This window comes from Sus scrofa, chromosome 14 (genome assembly GCF_054392235.1).
Source record: "Sus scrofa isolate SSC_HxYL_T2T_F1_AM1 chromosome 14, Sscrofa_HxYL_maternal_Yorkshire_Landrace_v2.0, whole genome shotgun sequence".
In the NCBI taxonomy this organism is placed as follows: Eukaryota; Metazoa; Chordata; class Mammalia; order Artiodactyla; family Suidae; genus Sus; species Sus scrofa.
Window position 1 is genome coordinate 70,412,110 of NC_139396.1, and position 18,393 is coordinate 70,430,502.

At 60.0% G+C, this 18,393-nt stretch overlaps 2 protein-coding genes across 6 annotated transcripts in view; one reads left to right on the plus strand and one right to left on the minus strand.

Annotated features, from left to right (window-relative positions):
* Positions 1-18,393, minus strand: part of RSPH14 (radial spoke head 14 homolog) — a 60,851-nt gene that overhangs the window by 625 nt on the left and 41,833 nt on the right. For 2 of the 4 annotated variants that reach the window (XM_021072295.2, XM_021072296.2), the window contains exons 5-6: positions 1,936-2,161; positions 1,196-1,332 (exon numbers count right to left, since the gene is read on the minus strand). In XM_021072295.2, the coding sequence (XP_020927954.1) occupies positions 1,196-1,332; positions 1,936-2,161 (363 nt within the window). Of the gene's footprint in view, positions 1-1,195; positions 1,504-1,935; positions 2,162-18,393 lie in introns of all 4 variants that reach the window. The other 2 variants (XM_084993888.1, XM_084993889.1) reach the window with 1 other exon arrangement.
* Positions 7,384-18,393, plus strand: part of GNAZ (G protein subunit alpha z) — a 42,221-nt gene continuing 31,211 nt past the window's right edge. For both annotated transcript variants that reach the window (XM_021072293.2, XM_021072294.2), the window contains exon 1: positions 7,384-7,672. The gene's annotated coding sequence lies outside the window, so the exon portion shown is untranslated. The remainder of the gene's footprint in view (positions 7,673-18,393) is intronic.

The window sequence follows — 18,393 nt, forward strand, 5'->3', positions numbered from 1 at the left end:
TACCCCTCCTTAATCCTTGGCTACCGATCCCCTTGCCTGCTGAAAGGCCACATGCCTGTCCCCCATCCCCAATCCCCCTGCTCCAAGCACACTCTTCTCTTTGCTGCTGGACCATCTAGCCTCCTTGGCCCCACCAACTCCCATCCTCCTTTGGGTCAACACTACACCCCTCCCAGAGGATGCTTGGCCGCTGCGCTATGCCCACTCTTCAGGTCTGTCTGCCCCAGGTCACTCTTCACTCTGACACTCCTGCCAAACCACAGACAGCAGAGGCTGAGATGTCTGAGTTCCCTACCCCCACCCCGTGTGCACAGGGCCTGGCACATGGCAAGGGCTCAGGGACCCTCTGCTGGAGTGCCAGCTCAGGGAAAAGTGGCCTCGCATCCCCAGACTCCCGCATTGCCTGACCCCTGCAAGCCTTCTGGCCCTGCAAGTGCTCCCACAGGAAGCCCAGGTAAGACACTGGTGCTGAGGACACCACCAAGGTCACCACTCGGGAGCCCTACCCTGGTGATCAGCATCCTAACCACACAATCAAAAGAGGCTGTGGGCTCTGGGCAGGCCCCAACCTCTCAGATTCCACCCTCAGGGTGAACTAGGACCTGGCTGGGGAGTCCCTAGCTCTGGGGGCGCTTTGCAGCCTGCTGAGAATCAGAGCCCCAGACAGACTCTAGGGTACAGCTCCAGGCACAGGGCTGGTGCAGGCGAGGGAAGGCCAGACAGCTTTCAGAGGTCCTGCAGGAAGGGATGGCCCAGCCCAGCCTCTGGGTAGGAGAACTGGCCCGTCCCTTCCAGTGACCCAGATCGAGTGACTGAGCACAGAGGCCTGGTTGCTGGCTGTCCGGGTGGAGGGGAGGGTAGCCTTCTGTCATATTCAGCCCTCCACATGGAAAACAGTAACGTTGATCAAAAAGCACCACAGAAGCCAGGACTCCAGTGATAGACCTCAGGATAACTGACTAATGGGTGGCAAATGAATCCAGCCCAGAATTTCGGCTCACACAGGGCCTGGGTCAGAGGCAGGAACTCCAAAACCAGGGAACAGAGGGAATGAGTGGGGAGGAGCCCAGGCGGTAGGCCCACTGTGGCTGGAAGAATAGGGAAGGGCAGTACCCAACCTGCTGAGGGCTGCGGTGACCCCATCCCGTGACCCCCTGTACCAGAGGGGGATGCCCCTGCCAGCAGACCACCTCACCCTCTGTAGTCACTGTGGCATTCATGAGGGCCCCCGCCACGTTGGCCTGCACCTCCGCCACCTTGTCTCTCAGCAGGTGCACCAGGATGGGGATGACGTCATGCTTCCACACCTGGTTCTTGCCCTCCAGAGGGATGCTGGACCAGAGAGAAGACAGCTGGGTGGCTTCCCTCAGAGGGAGAGGGGGACAGGACCACCCCAGGAGGATGCCAAGGCACGAGGGTGCAGGGGAGCGCTGGTGTGAGGTCTGGGTCCCACTCCCATGCCCAGATGGCCTGGGTTCACAGAAGGCCAGGCCACTCAGGAACCTGGGGATGGCAGAATGAAGACAGTTGGCCAAAGCTGAAGCACAGCCCCAGGGGCCACAACCCCCTCTGCTGAGAAAGTATCTGTCTGGGATGGCACCCTCCCCACCTCCCTTGCAGCTCTGAGGAACGTTAAGCCTCAGGCTCCATGCCAGGATCTAGACTGTGATCAGGGTGACCCTAGGTTACCAGTGGCTGGACCCCCACAGCTTCATTTCCTGACCTGTAAAGGGAGCCAGTCACCTTCCTTGAGGGGTTGTCTAAAAGTGTGTGAAGATCATGGCACCACTTGCTCTCCTGTGTTTTCCTTCCTCGAGGGAGAAGATGACCAACCCTCTCATTTTGCCAGGAGACGGGGCTTCCTGGGATGCAGGACTGTCAGGGCACGATCAGGCAAGGGGAAGCAGGGCTGCTCCACCCCCAGCTGGGCCTCACCTGATGGCGATGAGTGTGCCGGCGGCCTTGCTGCGGATGTTGCTGTTGGCGCTCAGGAGTTTCTCCTTCAGGAAGGGCACTGCGCGGCTGGCCAGCGCCTCAGTGGCATCCTCCATCAGGCAGGCAGCCAGTGTGTCCAGAAGGAGCTCCTGCACCCCTTCCTCTTCCCGCTGCAGCTTCCACACAAGTGAGGGGATCAGGCCGCTGCTGACAATGCCCTGGGCCCCTGTGGGACAGAAATGGGTACTGAAGAATAGGCAGCTAGCCAACCCCCAACCTGTGCTGGGAGCCAGAGGGATGGGGTTTATCTGACAAGATAAATTGCAAATGCTCCCAACCCCCACTGCTGGGGGTTGGGACAAGCTAGGGTGGGAACCACAAGGCCCTAGAGGACCCCAAAAGGTCCAGCCTTTCTTGGTCACCTGTGGTTGAAATAGTGGCCTTGAGAAGCAGCAGCCACCCCTGCGGGGCCCAGGCACTGGGGGATTCTCCCTGCCCCCACCTCGGTGCATTCAGAGGGGAAGTCTGGGGTGCACAGGGGTCCAGCCAATCCCTTCCTGACCTGCACATCTCTCTGATGCTAGAGCCCCAGGCCAGCCTGGCCAGCCGTGGGGACGGGAAGAGAGCTTTCAGTGGGGTCTGAGGTGGAGGATTTAGTGAACAGGTCAGCATCCTATACAAAGACAGCTGTGCCCCCAGCCACAGTTGGTTGGTAATCCACAGATTCTGGCAGGGTCTAAAGGCACCTGGTGCCCTGCAGGGAGGGGGCTCCACAGGGCATGGCTGGGAGAAAACAACGCAGGGAGTGGCCCTTGCCTTCATTCCTTATGGCCTTTCCTCTCCCCCCAGACAGGACACCGTGAGGGTGCTCGAGAGCTCCCAGAACTGCTGGCAGAGCAGCACCCTGGGAAAGCAAACCTGCACCAGGAAAGGCGTCCCTTCCCCACAGCTCCCAGGTGTCATGACTGCCCCACAGCCCACCCTCTCCTAGCCTCCCCAGCAGCCCCGGCTGCCCACTGCAAAACCATCCACAGCCCCCACGGAGGTGCCACCAGCAGACACCTCTGTCTTCCGCCTCCCCAGCTCAACCCTCTAATTTACTCTTGGGAGACAAATAAACAGGTTAATTAGCCTAAAGGTCTCTGAGTGCCAATTAGCACCAGGGATTTCCTCTTTGAAGACATCACCCAACCTTCCGTCCTCACTCCCTGAGGACATCAAATGGCAGATGCCTGGGGCGAGGGGGTGGAGAGGCAGGGCAGCATGTCTAGTGGCTCCCGGCGCCCCCATCCAACTTCTCCCTGGGGTGTCAGGTGCAGCCACGAGCTCTGTCCATTTGTTCTCAGGGCACTCACAACACGGAAAGGGCAGTTTCTTGCCGTTTCAAGGGTACAGGGCTTTTTAAGATTTAATACACACAGATTTCAAAAAAAGGCTAGGTTGGACTCCTTAATGTCTCCAGCTGTGTGACCTCAGACAAGTTACCCTCTCTGAGCCTGGTTTCCTTATTATGAACACAAGCCCACCTGGCAGGGGGTTGTGCTGTATCAGTGGAGTAGGGATGGAAAAGTGCTCTGTGTAAGGGACTGGCACTGTGCGCCCAGACACACTGGCCTGGCTGGCAAGAGCCTCCCAAATTCCACCAGCACTGAGTCCCAGCTGCAGAGTAAGGGGTGGGATACAGAGACAAAAACTGCCCTGCAGGAACCCCTGTCAGGAGTCCCCAAGCTGCCTCTCCTGAGGGCCTGAGCCTCTCTCCCCCTGGTGCCCTCTGCCCAGACCACCATATGGCCTCCTGCTGTGCTTCTGGCTCAGGCACCCGCCCACAGGCTCACCTGCTTGGCCACAGCCCCTCCCCAGTTCACAGTGCAGAAGTGATGATTTGAACTTCTGAGGATTGTGCTGACTGATGGAGGGACTGGGGGCCACCTGAGCAAAGGAATTTGTGGTCAATTCAGGGTGTATTTTGGCCTCACTTGCATCCTGGTCTGGGCTTCCAGAAGCACAGGGAGCGGTGCAGCTGGAGCAACAGGATGCACGGGCTCGGGGTTGGGCAGAGGGAGGGGTCAAGGCAGGAAGTTGGAGGCGATCATCTCCACTGCCCGTCCCATGAGGAAACTGCAGCCCAGAGAGGCAACTCAAGGGGGCAAGGTTGCACAGCAGATGGGAAGAGACCAGGCCCTCAGCTGCCCTCATTTTGTTCCCTAGGCATTCATCCTGGGCTTCTGCTCCTAGAAATGCTGAGCGCTGGGACCCGGTTCATTTTGAGACAGAGGGAGATTAAAAATAAAACGCGTGCCGGGTGTGCCTCTCTGCTCGTTCACTTTGCTTCTTTTCAGCTAAAAGGAGAGTCGCAGGCCTGGCTATTTATAACTAACCCAAATCTGCAAAGGCTTGTTCTAGTTGGGGGGTGGGTACACAGACCCCAAAAAAACAAATCAGAGAAACCCACCAGGCCCCAAACAGCCTAAGACCTGGGTGGCAGGGTTGGGGTGAGCAATACAGGTGGGGTGCAGAGAAGAGCTGGCCTGGAGGGGTCACCCTTGGGCAGTGGGGAGACCAGTAGGAGAGTCACTGGACATTGCTGCCCAGGTTGACATGTGTAGATAAGGAATTCCAGGATCTCTGGGTGTGCAGGAAGGAAGGCCCAGGGGAGCTGGGCCTCATGGGCAGAAGGGCAAAGAAATGGGACTCAGGTGTTTTGGGAGGCAGCCCAGGTCCAGCATGGCTGCCATGCCAGGATGGGTTGGTTGATGGGCCATAAGGCTCGGCTGGGATGGAGGATCATGTTGCCCATGGCATGGAACCTCTGTGACTGAGGTTTGGCTATTTCCCAGGGGGCCATCTGGAGGGGCTGTCCTTAGCCAGCTGTCCCTGCTGGTTGGTGAGATGCTGGGTGGGCTCATTCACCAGGGCCCCCTTCCTCTTCCTTCCAAAGAGCCCAAGCTCTGGTCTCTGGTTTCTGTTCTCTTGACTCAGCCCTGGGGACCAAGGATCTGTGCCTGGTGCCCTGGCCCCACCAAGCCTCATTTCGACCTGCCTGCCCAGCTTTAGCCATGTGTGGTCCCCACTGACCCCACCCCACCTCAAGGCCTGCCTTCTCTGTCCTCAGCTTACTCGGCCCCTCAATGGCACATGACTCGCTGACCATATCTTCCTCCCAAGATATTCTCTGCAGCTCTGGGACCTCAGCTCCTGTGTCCCCCTCTTCAACTGTTCCTCCACATGCTTAGCATGTGCCACCTCTTCCTCCAGCATCCCCTCTCATGTGGACCCCCTTGGTCCCCACCATGCCCACCTTCCCCCTCTGCCAGGGCCAGCTCCTCTCAGGCTGCAGCCATCACATAGCCATCCCCTGATACACAAGGTCATCGGGCGACCCTTCACTGAACTCCGTCCCACGGGCTAATTTCTCTGCTTTCTTATTTTCTCTGGGCTGACTGGCTGACATTTTTATTTGATTCTGCATATGAGACGAATGCACACTGTGGGACCAGGCGTACTGTAAATCAATGTGAAACAAAACCTTGCCATTTTCATTCTCAAATTTAGAAAGCTAATCCTGAAACTCTCCAGCAGTTCTTAGGCCAATGTCCCCAATCCTACACAAGGGCCACCAACCCACTGCGACTATCCCCAGTCCCACCCCAGCCTGGCTTTGAGGCGTCCTAACCCTCCTGTTAGCTCCAGCCCCACTGGTCCTCTGGGTTCAACTAGGCCTGACGCTCCTTCAGGCCCAGTGTCTGTCTCACCTCCAAGTGTGCTTCCCTCCCACCCTAGGCAGCAGCCGGCCCAGTCAGACCCCTCCACAGGTTGGCTCCTCATCTTATACCTGGACCACCGTGTGGAGTCACCCAACACTTGTGTTTAGCTTTGACCCTGCACACAGGTCACCCAGCATCAGCTGCCCTCACCCATCTCTGAACAGGTGACAACGTGCTTCTCCTCCTAGAATCACCTTCTAGGGCCCATCCAGGTGAAAGAACATTCAAGGATATACAGGTAGAGGCAGCAGACCTGGGCCTGTGCATTACCCCCAGGCTCCTCTGATCCACCCCAGGGCAGGGTCTGTGCCTGTTACCTTCTTGCTATCATGGCCATTGGCAAGGGCCCAGCCTGACCCAGCCTGGTGGTGTGGAGCCCTGTAGTGTCAGCCACTTTCCACCGGTTCTCAGTGGCCCCCTCTAGCAAGCATGTGCCAGGTCTAATGTAGATCCACCTCAGAACACCCACCACCACCATCTGTCCTGTCTATGACCATTTAAGCAGAACCTTCACAGGTGGGCCACATCACTGGGGTATGTAGTGTGATGGGCTCCATTTCACAGCAGAGGAAACACCCCCAGAAAGGTCAGGGGATGACATTGAGATGCCACAGCACCCAGCTGGCAGAGCTGATCCCTCTGTCCCTGACTTCTGACCACAGATCTGGGCTGGGGTCACCACCCCATCTACCTCTAACAACAGCCAGTTCCAGTCCTTCTGCCCAAGTGTGGGCTCCTTGTAATGCCACCATGGAGGTGCAAGGTGATGAGAAGTATTAGCTGAGAGTATCTACATTTTCCTGGATGCTCTGGGAGGCACAGAGCTTCTGCTTACATTGGTGGGCAGGATAGAGAGTGGCACTGTCTTGGTTCTGGCCTGAGCCTTTTAAGCACAGGAGTGAGGGTCTCCTGGACCTGAGACCCAGAGATGGGCTCCCCAGCTGAAAGCAGAAGTTGATAGACCGCACTGGAGTGCATTTTGCTGAGCACCAGTGCCTTCTGTGAACTTCCCAAAGGCGCCCATGGGTCCCTGATCTCATTGAGCTGGCTCCCTCCTACCTCTCTGGTCTGGGGGACCACTCCTGGGCTCCTCTCCCGCCCCCACCCTCCCTTGCAAGGCAACTTTCCATGTCCAGGATTGCCAGGAACCCTGAAGAGCCCCTACACGCTATGTGAGCGAGAAGCAAAGATGACTATTGCCTCCTCTCATCGCTGCAAAACGTCACCACCTTTAGGTCTGCACAACTCTTTCACTAGTCCTAGCCGATTGTCGTGGAAACTCAGGGTAGTAAGGTGCCACCAGCCCCACTTTGCAAACAGGCTCAGAGGGGCCAGTCGGTTGTCTGAGGTCCAGGAGCTCGGAAAAGTCAAACTGGATTCGAATTTGGGCCGCAGAAGGCGGGCAGGGGTGGGGGCTCCACTGCTCTCCCACCAGGTGGGCGCCGGGCCTCGGAAGAGCGGAGTCGCGGATACCAAGGCGCTGGTGTGTGCGGGATTGCGGCGCGCTCAGAGCCGTGGTCCCGCCCCTGCACGTCGCTATTGGGCTGCAGGTGCGTCTTTCACCCGCTCAGGTCCAATGGGCGGCGGGCCGGCGCTCGTGGCGGGGCGGTGGCACCCGGCGCGTGGACTCAGGCGGGTGCGCGGCTCCCCGCCCGCGGTTGGCCCGGCAACGCACTGCGCTCCCGGCTCCGCCCCCTGCCGGCGGCGCGGGGCGGGCGGACCCGCGGGCGGCGGCGCGGGCGGCGGCGCGGGCGGCGGCGCGGGCGGCGGCGCGGGCGGCGCGGGAGAGCGGGCGGAGGGAGCCTGGCCGGCGGAGAGCGTGTGCGCCGCCCGCGGCCCGGTCACGTCCCCGCGCGGGCGCCGCCGCCCGCCTCGTGCGGTACAAGGGCGCCGCGGCCCGCGCTCACCGCCCCGCCCCATCCCGTGCTGCGCCGCTGGAGCAGCTCGGCCACGCACCACGTCGCGGCCCGGAGGTGAGTGAGCGACACCGCGGCCGAGGCGCGCGGCGGACCTAGGGACCAGGAGTGCGGCCGGGGGCCCACCCGCCCGCACCGGGCCCCGCCCAGACGGGGGACGCCGGGCGCGGCGACAGGGATGCGGGCCGGGTGGGGGCGGCGTGGCGGGGGTGCCTGCGCTGTGGGCAGGGGCGCCGCAGGCCAGAAGGTGCTGGGAGGGGCGCCGGGGCCGGGGACGGTGGGCAGGGTCCCCGGGCAGACCCAGCTGCGGGGCCGGGCGACCTGCGAGAGCGGCGCGCGGCGAGGTCTCGCTCCAGGGGGTGAGGGGGAGGCGGGAGCGCCGGCGCGTGGCCTGGGCTGAAACCGAGGCGAGGGCCCCCGAGGCCTGGTCCCGGGGACTGACGGCTTGCAGTTTTCGGTCATCGCGCTTGCAGCGAGCAGGTTCCTTGGAGGCATTTCGAGCGAGAGGCGAGTGTCGACCCACTGCGATTGTGATTTGTTCCCGGCTCGATGTTTTTTCCCTTAAAAGGCGGTGGGGGTTTGGGGGAGGGGTGTCACGGTCCTCTGGCCGGGGATCAGTGTCCTATGGGCTACTAGAGGGGCTTTGCCCTCGGGGCGACGCTGAGCATCCCTGGGCAACAGTGGCAGCCATCCGCCTAGGCCGAGAATTGGGGTTCTCTGTGACAAGAGAAGAGCATGGGAAGGCGGCTCTGAGACTGGGAGTCCGGGTCTGGGATGAAGGGACCCGCCTGGTAGGGAGGTCTGACGGCCAGTGGAGGCATCGGGGCCCCTTACTGGCTCCTTTTTGCCTAAGGATCTCCCTGCCCAGGGGATCTCATCCCTCTGCCTTCTGCTTCATCTGGAGGAGGCTCCTTGGCCAATTCAATTAAGCAAATGTTTACTGAGCATTTGCTCCCCCAGGGCCTGGTGCAGGGGTGGGAGTGGACTGGCCCTGCCCTCCCAGGACTGACTCACCGCCCCACCGGGAGAAGCCTCTCTGCTTAGAGAACCCAGCCCTGAGGGTGGGTGCAGGGCCTCCCCGGGAGGGGCCCAGGTCAGATGGGCCTGTGGGCAAAGTGACATTTGAACTGGAGCTTGAAGGACATGGGCACAGTTGGGGTGGGCATTGCAGGCAGAGGGGAGAACATGGACAGAGGCACAGAGAGGGTTGGGTCTACAGGAGCACAGGAGGCAAGGGGGAAAGAGGATGGATGGGGGCTGCCTGGGGCAGGCGACGCTGGAGGAAGTGGAAGACCTCAGCACCTGTCAGCTGTGGCTGCTTCCGTGGAGGCTGTGGTCTCCTCCCCTGAACAAGGAGCAGCTTCGTAACCCAGCACCTGGTGGGCCTGTAGAAGGGTTGGGAAGACCCCAAGAGCTGCCTGGAACCAACCCCTGGTCATTGTGGAGGAGACTGTTGAGCTGCTGGCTCTATCCCCTTGGGGCGTGGACATCCGTGAGCAGTAACCATGGAGCTATGGGAGTCTCTGTGGTGGGGCTGCTGGCACAGGAGGGCCTGGCCATGCGGGTGCAGTGTGTGTCTTCAGCGTTCCTCCTGCTCCAGAGACACTGGCATTTGGTTTAAAACTCTTGTGTGTTCTTCTACCAGACGCTGACTTTCTGAGACAGGAGGTGAATGAGACATGGTCCCTCTCCTTTGGAAGGCTGGTGTCACCTTCGGCACCAGGTCTGCTTGCTTACCCACTCCCGGGGCTGTTTGTCACTGGCCTGTGTATCCTGCCCCACCCCCAGACGCACACCCGCATTTGGCTTTTGGCTGGGGTGCAGGTTGCTGCAGGGAGGGCAGGGCTGTCTGCCGGCCCCCAGAGAGGTGCGGCCTGTGCTTGAGGGACAGAGCTGCCTTGCTCTGTGCTGTCACCTGGCCCCTTTCCGGGGGCCTGCCCCAAGACTCCAGATTTGGGGCACAGGGAATGAATTCCTGCCCTGTCTGCAGCTTCTCAGCTCTTCTGTCTCCTGGAGTCCCAGGAGGAAAAGCACTCTGTCTGTATCTAGGAGCTTCTAGGGCAATTTCAGGAACTTCTGGGTAACCAGGCCAACTTGGCAAGGCTGCCAGTGGGATGGAGGTCTGGATTGGGGGGAAGGCTGGCCTCGACCCAGCCATGTGGTTGTCTCGAGTGCACTTGCAATGACTGTGTGCCGCGCCTTCCTCCCTGGACATGAGGACCAGGCAGCCTTGACCGCCCCTGTGGTAACCCGCAGAAGACCCAAAATTCTGTGCGGCTATAGGGTGTTGGAACTGCTGCAACTGCGGCTGGACTTGGAGGAACTCTGGAGGAGGCAGATTAGCAGGCTGCAGCCCCCAGGAAGGAAACACGGGTAACTGAGCTCCGGGGCAGTCCCTATGCGCCCTGTGGTTGGCAGGAAGGAGAGCACAGGGAAGTGGACAGCGGGGTCAGGGCAGATGCTCGGGATCAGCCCAGGTGGGAGTCCTGAGTAGTGACCTGACAGCTGTCCAGACTTGGGAGCCCCAGTGAAGGCGGCAGAGCTGGGTCAGGCCTGGCCCCACACCCCTGGCCCAGCCCCATCCTCTCTGAGCCTCCTTGTCCTTACAGAGGCTAAGCAGAGCTGGGAATACCCACATGCCCTTCCAGTCCTCCCCACATCCATGCTGCCAGGGGAGGCACTTTCTGGGAGGGAATTGACAGGCTAACTCACAGGGACCGTCTGACAGATCCTTGGGCTCCAGGGAGGAGCTGAGGAAGCAGAAGCTCTCACACGTTCGTTCATTTGTTTGTTCCTTCAGCTGCTATCTACCAGCACCTGTGAGCACTAGGGCTGTGCCTGGCACAGGGACCTGGCCAGGAGCAGGACACACAGTGTCTGCTCAAGTAGTACTCACATCAGACTGGGAGGACTAGCACAGCACCCGGGTAACTGAATGTCAGGCAGGACAGGTCATGAAGAGAACTAAAGCAGCGGGTCGGGGGGGTGCCTCTGTGTGGAGGGGCCATTGGCACAGCGCCATGGGGAGGCAGTGGGGGGTGAGGTGTGTGACCGACACAGAAAAGCATGTGGGACAGGCGCAAAGACCCTGAGGCCAACACACTTCTACTACTGGAGACCGCCCCCTCCCCAGAAGGCCAAGTGGCTGGAGCCCAGGATGGGGGTGTTGTGGAACAGGTCATGTAGGATCACATTTTTTAAATGACCCATCTGGCAGATGAGCAGGGTGCAAGACCAGAAAGCTGTCAGGGGCCACTGCAGCATTGGGGGTGAAGGGCTGCCAACCCAGTGGAGTAGCAGCAGGGGCAGTAGTGAGAAGTGGTCAGTTATGGCATTTAGTTTGAAGAGGACAAGCTGATGGAGAAGAGGACAGGACAGCTCTGGAAGGATGGAGTTGGCCTTGCTGAGAAGGGAGACTCAGACTGGTGAGAGGCATGGAATTGATGGGTGGGTTAGACCCAGGGGAATGTGGTCACATGTGGCGGTCAGAGGGCAGAGCCAGGCTGGAGCTGCAAACCTGGACTCCTAGGGACCAGTGAGGTCATCCAGGGATCGAAGGCAGGTGGGACCCAAAGAGGCTGGGCTCAGAGCTGAGACACGAGGGGCCACACAGGAGGGTGTTCCTGGGAGGGTGGGTTCCCTTCGGTGGGCCTGGGGAGCATGGGGACCAAGCAGCACGGGGAAGACTGTCCATGCAATATGTGGGGCCCTTGATAAAAATCGTTAAACATTTCAGGACAGCACCCTAGGCTGGCGCCCACTCTGCCCTTCACCTGCTTCCTGTAGACAGGTGGGCTGTGTTGGGCCCTTGGGGTCACTGGGTTCAGTCAGGCCAGCTGCGGGTCTCATCCTGGCCTCCCGTGAGTGGTGCTTCCCCCCGTTCGTCTGTGGCCCCCTGGCAGCAGGATGGTGGAGGGTGGGCAGCCTGTTGGCAGGAGCCAGTGTGCATGCCTCACACACAGTGGCTTCCTTGAGTTCATCTCTGTTCCAAAGGAATCTGCTACATCACAGAGTTGAATTATTTGCTTCTAAATTAAGGTATAACTCTCTTGTAGAGATGTCCCTGGAGAATCCATCCCCAAGCACTAAGAAGTGACTGTTAAAATCCGCGGTGCAGGGAGGGACCCGGTGTTCCTTCTAGCCTCTGCCCTGGAACACGCCCTTTGGTGGGCAGTGCTCAAATCCCAGCTTTAGGAGGAGACCCCTACCCTTCTCCCACCCCCAGCGCCCTGCACCAAGCCCCCTGCTCCGGGGATGGAGGTGGTCAGGTCATGGCATTGGGTGGAGGGGAGCAGACACGTGTGTGGTGTCCCTGAGCCCACACGGACAGTGGGGAGGGCAGTGACCTCTGGATTGCAGCACCAGAAGCTCACTCTCTCTTCCCACAACCAGTTTCACCAAGAAGGGGCCTATTTTTACCTTAGTTTTCTCTCTGTGGAGACAGGGACCCAGGGAGGTAGGGTAGCTTCCAAGTGGGGGCCTGGGCCCCAGGTGGGTATCCAGGAATGCTGAGGGCCTCTCAGCATCCCTCCTTCCTGTAAGCAGCCTGCCTCACTATGCCCATGTGGGTACCTAGGAAGGGGGTCCGGGACGTCTGGCTGGCTGGGCTGCTGTCCTCGGGCCAGTTCCAAGGTTCTGGCCACTGCCCTGTCCTGTCTTATCCTCACGGTTGCTCTTTATTCTCACCAGTAGCTCTTGGGCAGGGTCCACACACACCCTGGTAGGTCAGGAGAAGGCTCTTCATCCTCCTCATTCTGCTGTCACATCAGGGTCCTCTGTCCAGGATAGCGCCTGTGTCCACAGCTGCACAGATTGTGCTCTCCTTCGTGCACGCATTCCCAGGTGACTGCTCCCTGTTCATCGTCTCTCTCCTGGACCCAGTGTAAGCTCTGCGAGGTCAAGGCCTCCATCTGCTGTTTGCCACTGAGAATCTGGCCCCTGGGCCTCAGCAGGGGCCCGGGAAACAGCTGTTGAAGCAGGGTGTGAATGCAGCAGGCAGGCCAACCTCCTGGTGGCTGCAGCCCAGCCCCTGCCTCTGAGAGGTATGCCTTTGGGTTGATAAACACAAACCACCCACAGGTGGACACCACTGGCCAGGCACCTGTCACACCCGACTGGCTCACTCACGAGCCAGAGGCAGGTGGGCTGCCTACCTTCTCACACGGCCATTAAGGCCCTGGGGGTCCCCCCATGGTGGAAGCTCAGGCATGACACAGGCCCCTCAGTGACGCCGTGTGACCTGGTGAGGCCTTCGTCAGACTGGGAGCTTCACGGTCATGATGTTTAGAGGCGCATCCACAGGAAGCCATCCTAGGAAGGTGAGGTGAGTTCCTGGTGGTAAGAAAGGAATGTAGTGCCCGTGGTGATCACATGATGACCAAGTGGCCTTTCCAGACCCTCATGCCCCAAGCTGAGATCAGCAGGGAGCTCAGTGCAGGGAAAAGAGCACTGAACAGGAAGCTGGGAGACCTGGGGCCCAGCCCCAGCTCCACCTGCTGTGCAGACACTGGTGAACCCTCCTCACTCTCTGGACCTCTGTGTCCTCGCCTTCTAATTGGGCTGGGTCGAGGGTGCCAATAGTTTTTGTCTCTCATGCCAGCTCTCAAGGGGCTGCCCCAGCAGTGTTGAAAAGGATTCTGAGGCCGTGCAGGTTCAGGAAAGTGACTGACTGAGCCAACCACCGCACGCTCCCTCATGCCTCGCAGCCTCAGCTCCCCTCCTTCCCGGTGGCCTCTCTGGCCCTGAATAAGTGAAAGCAGGTATTGAGCCTCATGCTCAGCTCTGCTCCCTGCAGCCGGGAAACCAGGTGACCACAGTAGTGTGCTCGCCGGTGTGGTTCCTGCTCTAGGTGTCATAGGAGTGAAGACGGTGCAGGAGGAGGGCCCGGGACGGGGATGGCCATGGTGTGTGAGTCCCAGGCTCTGACCTTGGCCAAGCACAGGTCAGCAGATAACCAGGTACAAAGATGGGAAAAGGCTCCAAGCTGCCAGGAGGGGCCCCTGAAGACTCTCCTTAAGTGAAGGTGGGAGGACTTGATGCCTGCAGCCCTCACCCTAGCTCCAGCAGGCCCTGGTGTCCAAGCTGGTGTCACCCTACCCCCACTTCCCCCGGCCACTATGCCATCATGGCTGTGGGCAGGGAGCAGTCCCCATGTGAGAACCTTTCTAAGGCGTCCACTTCTGTGTTGACCAAGGGCCTGCACTCAAGCCTCTGCCCTCCCCCCTCCCCTGCATGGCACATCCTCTGTGACCCCAGCTGTCCCCGCTGTGTGTGGCCTCTGGCCTGTCCCCTCTGCTTCCCGTGGCCCCATGGAGTGACCCTCAGAACCCAGCCAGCTATCTAGCCCTTGTCGGTGCATCTGGGTGTGGTGGCTCTGTCCCCGAGCTGGGCTTTTCTCTAGCATAGTCACCCCCCTCACCCACTCTGTTACCTCTGATATGCTGTGCAAACACATTTCTCGATAAAATGCTGGGAAGAAAAATAATTAGAGTGTTGCCTCCATTATCCAATTTCTGATTAATCAAACTCTCTTTGTCCTCGGCCAAAATCTGTTCATTTCCCTTAAACACTGGGCCAGTGCCAGGCATTGATTTCCTCTGTGATAACACCATGCACGGATGCACATCCCCAGCCCTGCCCCTGCCCAAGGCAGGAAGGAGGGCATGGAGGCACTGACAGGGCCACCCTGGTGCCCCCAGCACCACCTGCTGCTCCAGGAAGCTCCACCACCTCACTGCACCCACCACCCCTGCTCTGGCTCCCTGGCCAGGCTCTGCCCATGTGCAGCCCCCATTTCCAGGTGCATTGGTGTAGCTGGCTGTTCTGGGCTCTCCTGGGGCAAGAGATGGCGGGGTGGAGGGCCGGTGCTGAATGGGTAGAGGGGTGTGGAAGATGTGGTTGCTGGGAGCTGGGCAGAAGGGTAAGCTGCAGCCCCAGACTCCAGGTAGGCCAGGACTTTGGGAACTATCCCTGTCATTGGGGCAGGAAGGCTGGGGCTTGGCGAAGAGGCTGAGGATGAAGCCCAAGGCTTGTGAGGGGCCTCAGGGTGGTGGTGAGGGCATGCTTTCAGCAGCAGCAGAAACCATCACAGTTAGGTGGATGGACGCCCTGAGCTGGGAGCTCAAAGGCAGGGCAGTGTTAGGGTCGGTCCAGGCCAGGCAGGAGGCAGCTGCGCATCTACCATGTCCAGCTGGGGGAAGGCTGAGGCCTGGCTAGAAGACTTCCAGAAGTCCCCACTGGCCCCTCCTTCACTCAGTACAAAGGGCTGGGACGGTTTATTAGCACCTGCTTCCTGCCAGGTACTTCTGGGCCTTGGGACACTTTAGTGACAGACAGACCACAGCCCTTGCCCTGTGGAGCCAGTGTACTGTAAGCATGATGGGGCGGGAAACATGCTAAACGGGCACGCAGCTGGTTGAAAAGCAACAGTGCTGTGTGTGTTCGGGGCATTGTAAATAGGACAGGCAGGGTCCTCCAAAGAGGGGCCCCCAAGCCACTGGAGGGGATAGAGTGGCTCTCTGGACAAAGGGCATTCCAGGTGGTGGGAACAGACAGTGCAAAGCTCCTGAGCTGAATGGTCTCCCAGGACAGCACAGCAAGAGGGCGGGAGGAGTGGAGGGAGCATGCATGCAGTCAGAGAGTCAGGGCCAGTCACAGTCTTAGGCCAAGAAGAACTTGGACACCAGCTGGCACCCTGTGGGAAGGTTTTACCTTGTGTTTTTACCAGGCTCCCCCGCTGCAGGGTGGACCAGAGCAGAGGGCTAGGCTGGTCACTGTGGCAGAAAGGGGAGGAGCTGGGGACTGAATGGTTGGACTCCGGACACTGGGCTCCCTGAGGCTGGCCAGGCCCAGCCCTGGGCTCTGTTGGAAAGGAAGGGGGAAGGGCAGAGGGAGGTGTGCAGGGCCCATGCTGGCACCACACCCCCAGCCCCCTCCCAGCACCTGCCCCTGGCTCACACTGCACCCCTGGCCAGAGAACTACCTTGTCCTGGAAAGGCCCAGAGTCCCTGCCCCTCCCTCCAGGTGGGACGGCACTGATTTCATTCACTCTCCAGAGCTCCCCACGGGGTCAGACCTAGGCCAGTCGTGGTGGCTGAATCTGCCTTTGCCTGTTTCTCGCCCTGGCCCTGTCCTGTAGTCCCCTTCCTCATCCTGCGCCCTCAACCAGCTATGTGTCCAAGAATCCCCATCTCAGCCTCTGCTTCTCAAGAACCCTGTCCAGACCATCCAGGTTGCCACAGTCCCAGACACTCTGGGGATGGCCCATCTGAGCCACCGGTGTCAGGCACCGAGAGTGACCTGGGGGAGCTTCCAGCGCAAGGACCCCAGGCTGCTGGCCTCAGGAGGACCCACAGTGCCTGACCACATTCAGGTCTGGGGCTGGCCTGGGCATCTGTACTGTTTTGGAGCCCTGCTGCCTGAAGCCCCAGATCCTGCAGCCTGTAGACCTGTGTGTGTTTAGAAGGCTGGGGAAGCAGAGCGTGAGAAGGGCCAAGATGGGAACAGGGCAGACAGGAGGTGGTGCTCACCTTCCAGGTAGGGAAAAACAGGACGGGGGCGGGGGGTGTACCAAGTCCACACCAGAGAGGGTCCTGCCTGGGGGTAGTAGCCAGGGTGGGGGATGGGATCGTGGGATGCCACGCATAGAGGCAGGGGACAGGAGAATCAGTCTCCACCCTGCCTCGGAGCCTGAGGGAAAGTCAGCGGTTACTTTGGCTGTGGAGGCCTGGAGCCAAGCTCTCGGGGGTGCACCTCCTTCCTGCACGTCACCGCCTCCTTCCCCTCCAGTGTGGAACCTTCCGGGTTTATTTATTTCCTCCCGGCCTGGAGAAATCTCTGGCCTGGTTTCCTCCTGAGTCAGTGTTCCTCAGGCGATGCTATCACATCTCGTCTGATCAGCCGTGGTGGCTGGGGGCCGGAAGGCTAGACACGTGGCTAGGGGCACCCAGAGCCACAGGGCAGCGCGGGCCTAGCTAGAGAACGCCATCTTTAGCAGTCCCGAGGCCGAGAGGCTGCCTGGCCAGGGCAGAGCCATCTGCAGCTGGGGGCACTGCTCACCAACCCTGGCCCTTCTCCCGTCCACTTGGACTCTGGCTCCAGAGGAACCAGGGAGCAAAGGAGTAGGCAAAGAAAGAGAGCTGCTTGGAGCGGAGACCCGCCCTAGGCCTGGCACGCGGGCTGGGAGATGGGCAGTGGCTACAGAAACACACACGCATGACTCTGGTGGCCCCAAGCCCCTAGCCAGCCATGTCACATGCATGTGCTATCATCTCCCCCACTGATAAAGGAAATGTACAAGCCTTACAGACTCTTCCCACCCCATCTCAGGCACTCGCTGCACAGGATCCGTCTCCGGCTGTATGTGCTAATGGAGAGTTGGTGGTGCTCTGGGAAGTCTCAGGAAAAGCTACGGTCAGCATGGGGGCAAGACCACTCTGAGGTTGGGGTTGGAGGGCCAGGCAACCTGAGATTCAGTCTGGATCCTTCCACCGCCTCCGCCAGGTAGAGAGTCCCCTGGATATTCCCCCCCACCCACTGCATCTGCACGGCATCTCTGTGAGGGAGCCGTGCTCCTCGAGGGGGTCTTGGCCCACCCCCAGTGTTGGCAGGCGAATGTGCCTGTCTGTTTAAGGTCACTTTCAGTCACTTTCAGGATGACAGCCAGTGGGCGGTCCCCACATGGAGGCAACTCTGGGTCATTGATGGATCCTAGAAATGCATCTATAGTGATGGCAGGATCTGCAAGGTTGGGTTTTGTTGGCTTTTTAGCATTAAAACAAGGAGGGGTAGGGGAGAAGCCCCTTCCTCAGGAACGCCCAGGGAGAGTCAGGGGCAACATGCGGGAGGTGGGGGTGGTGGCATGAGAGCACAGGGAGGCCGGCCAGACTTGGATGGGCGTCAGCCCGGGGTGCACTGGCACTGTAGAATCCACACTGCCCGCCCCCAGGCCCCTGTTTTACATTCAGCTGGATGGGAAGTAGCCAAGATGGGTTTTGGATGGGCAAGGCTGGCTGAGGTGGGGGGCGGGGGGAGGGGGGACTCAGAAGGACACGTGCCACTCAGTGGGGGTGGGAGATAGGCGGTGACGAAGCAGTTTGCCTGCTTAGCTTGGTGTCTTGGGGGCTCAGCCTGCTGTTCCGGGTGGGGTCCAAAGAGGGTGAGATGCCCCCAAGCCTTCAGGGGAGGAGAGGCACAGTCAGAGGCCCCAGAGTCCCAGAGGTGAGCCCATCAGTCAGTGGAGAGGCCCAGCATGAAGCACAGTGGACCCTGCCGCAGGTTCCTGGTCAAGGTTATGTGAGACACACTCAGAAATGGGTGCTGGAAGCTTGGGAGCCTCTCACACTGGACCATCCCTCTGCTCTCACGTCCTCATGCACCTGCTCAGGGGAAGTGCAGCTGGCACTCAGGGGAGGGGGCACGGGAACTGGGCATGGCCAGGGCAAGAGAAGCCAGCGGCCAAGGAAGGCCCACTGTGTGTGAGGTAATCCCACTGCCCAGCAGGGGCACCAGTCACACAGCTCACGGTCACGGGCAGGTGTTAGGTCTAGACACTGCAGTGGTGGGGGCCTCTTGGGGAGGGCAGCTCTCGCCTGGTCTCCAAGGAACAGGTGGGCCGGGAAGGGCACTGTGGGTGGGGATGGGAGGCTGGGACCTGGTTCCTGGGGGCTTAGAAGTCAACTTTCCTCAGAGGGCAGCTCCTGGGGAGTGGCCTGTCCCTGTCCCCCTTCAGTGTTACTGGCATCAAGACAAGCAAGAGTTATCTCCTTGGAGGGGAAGAT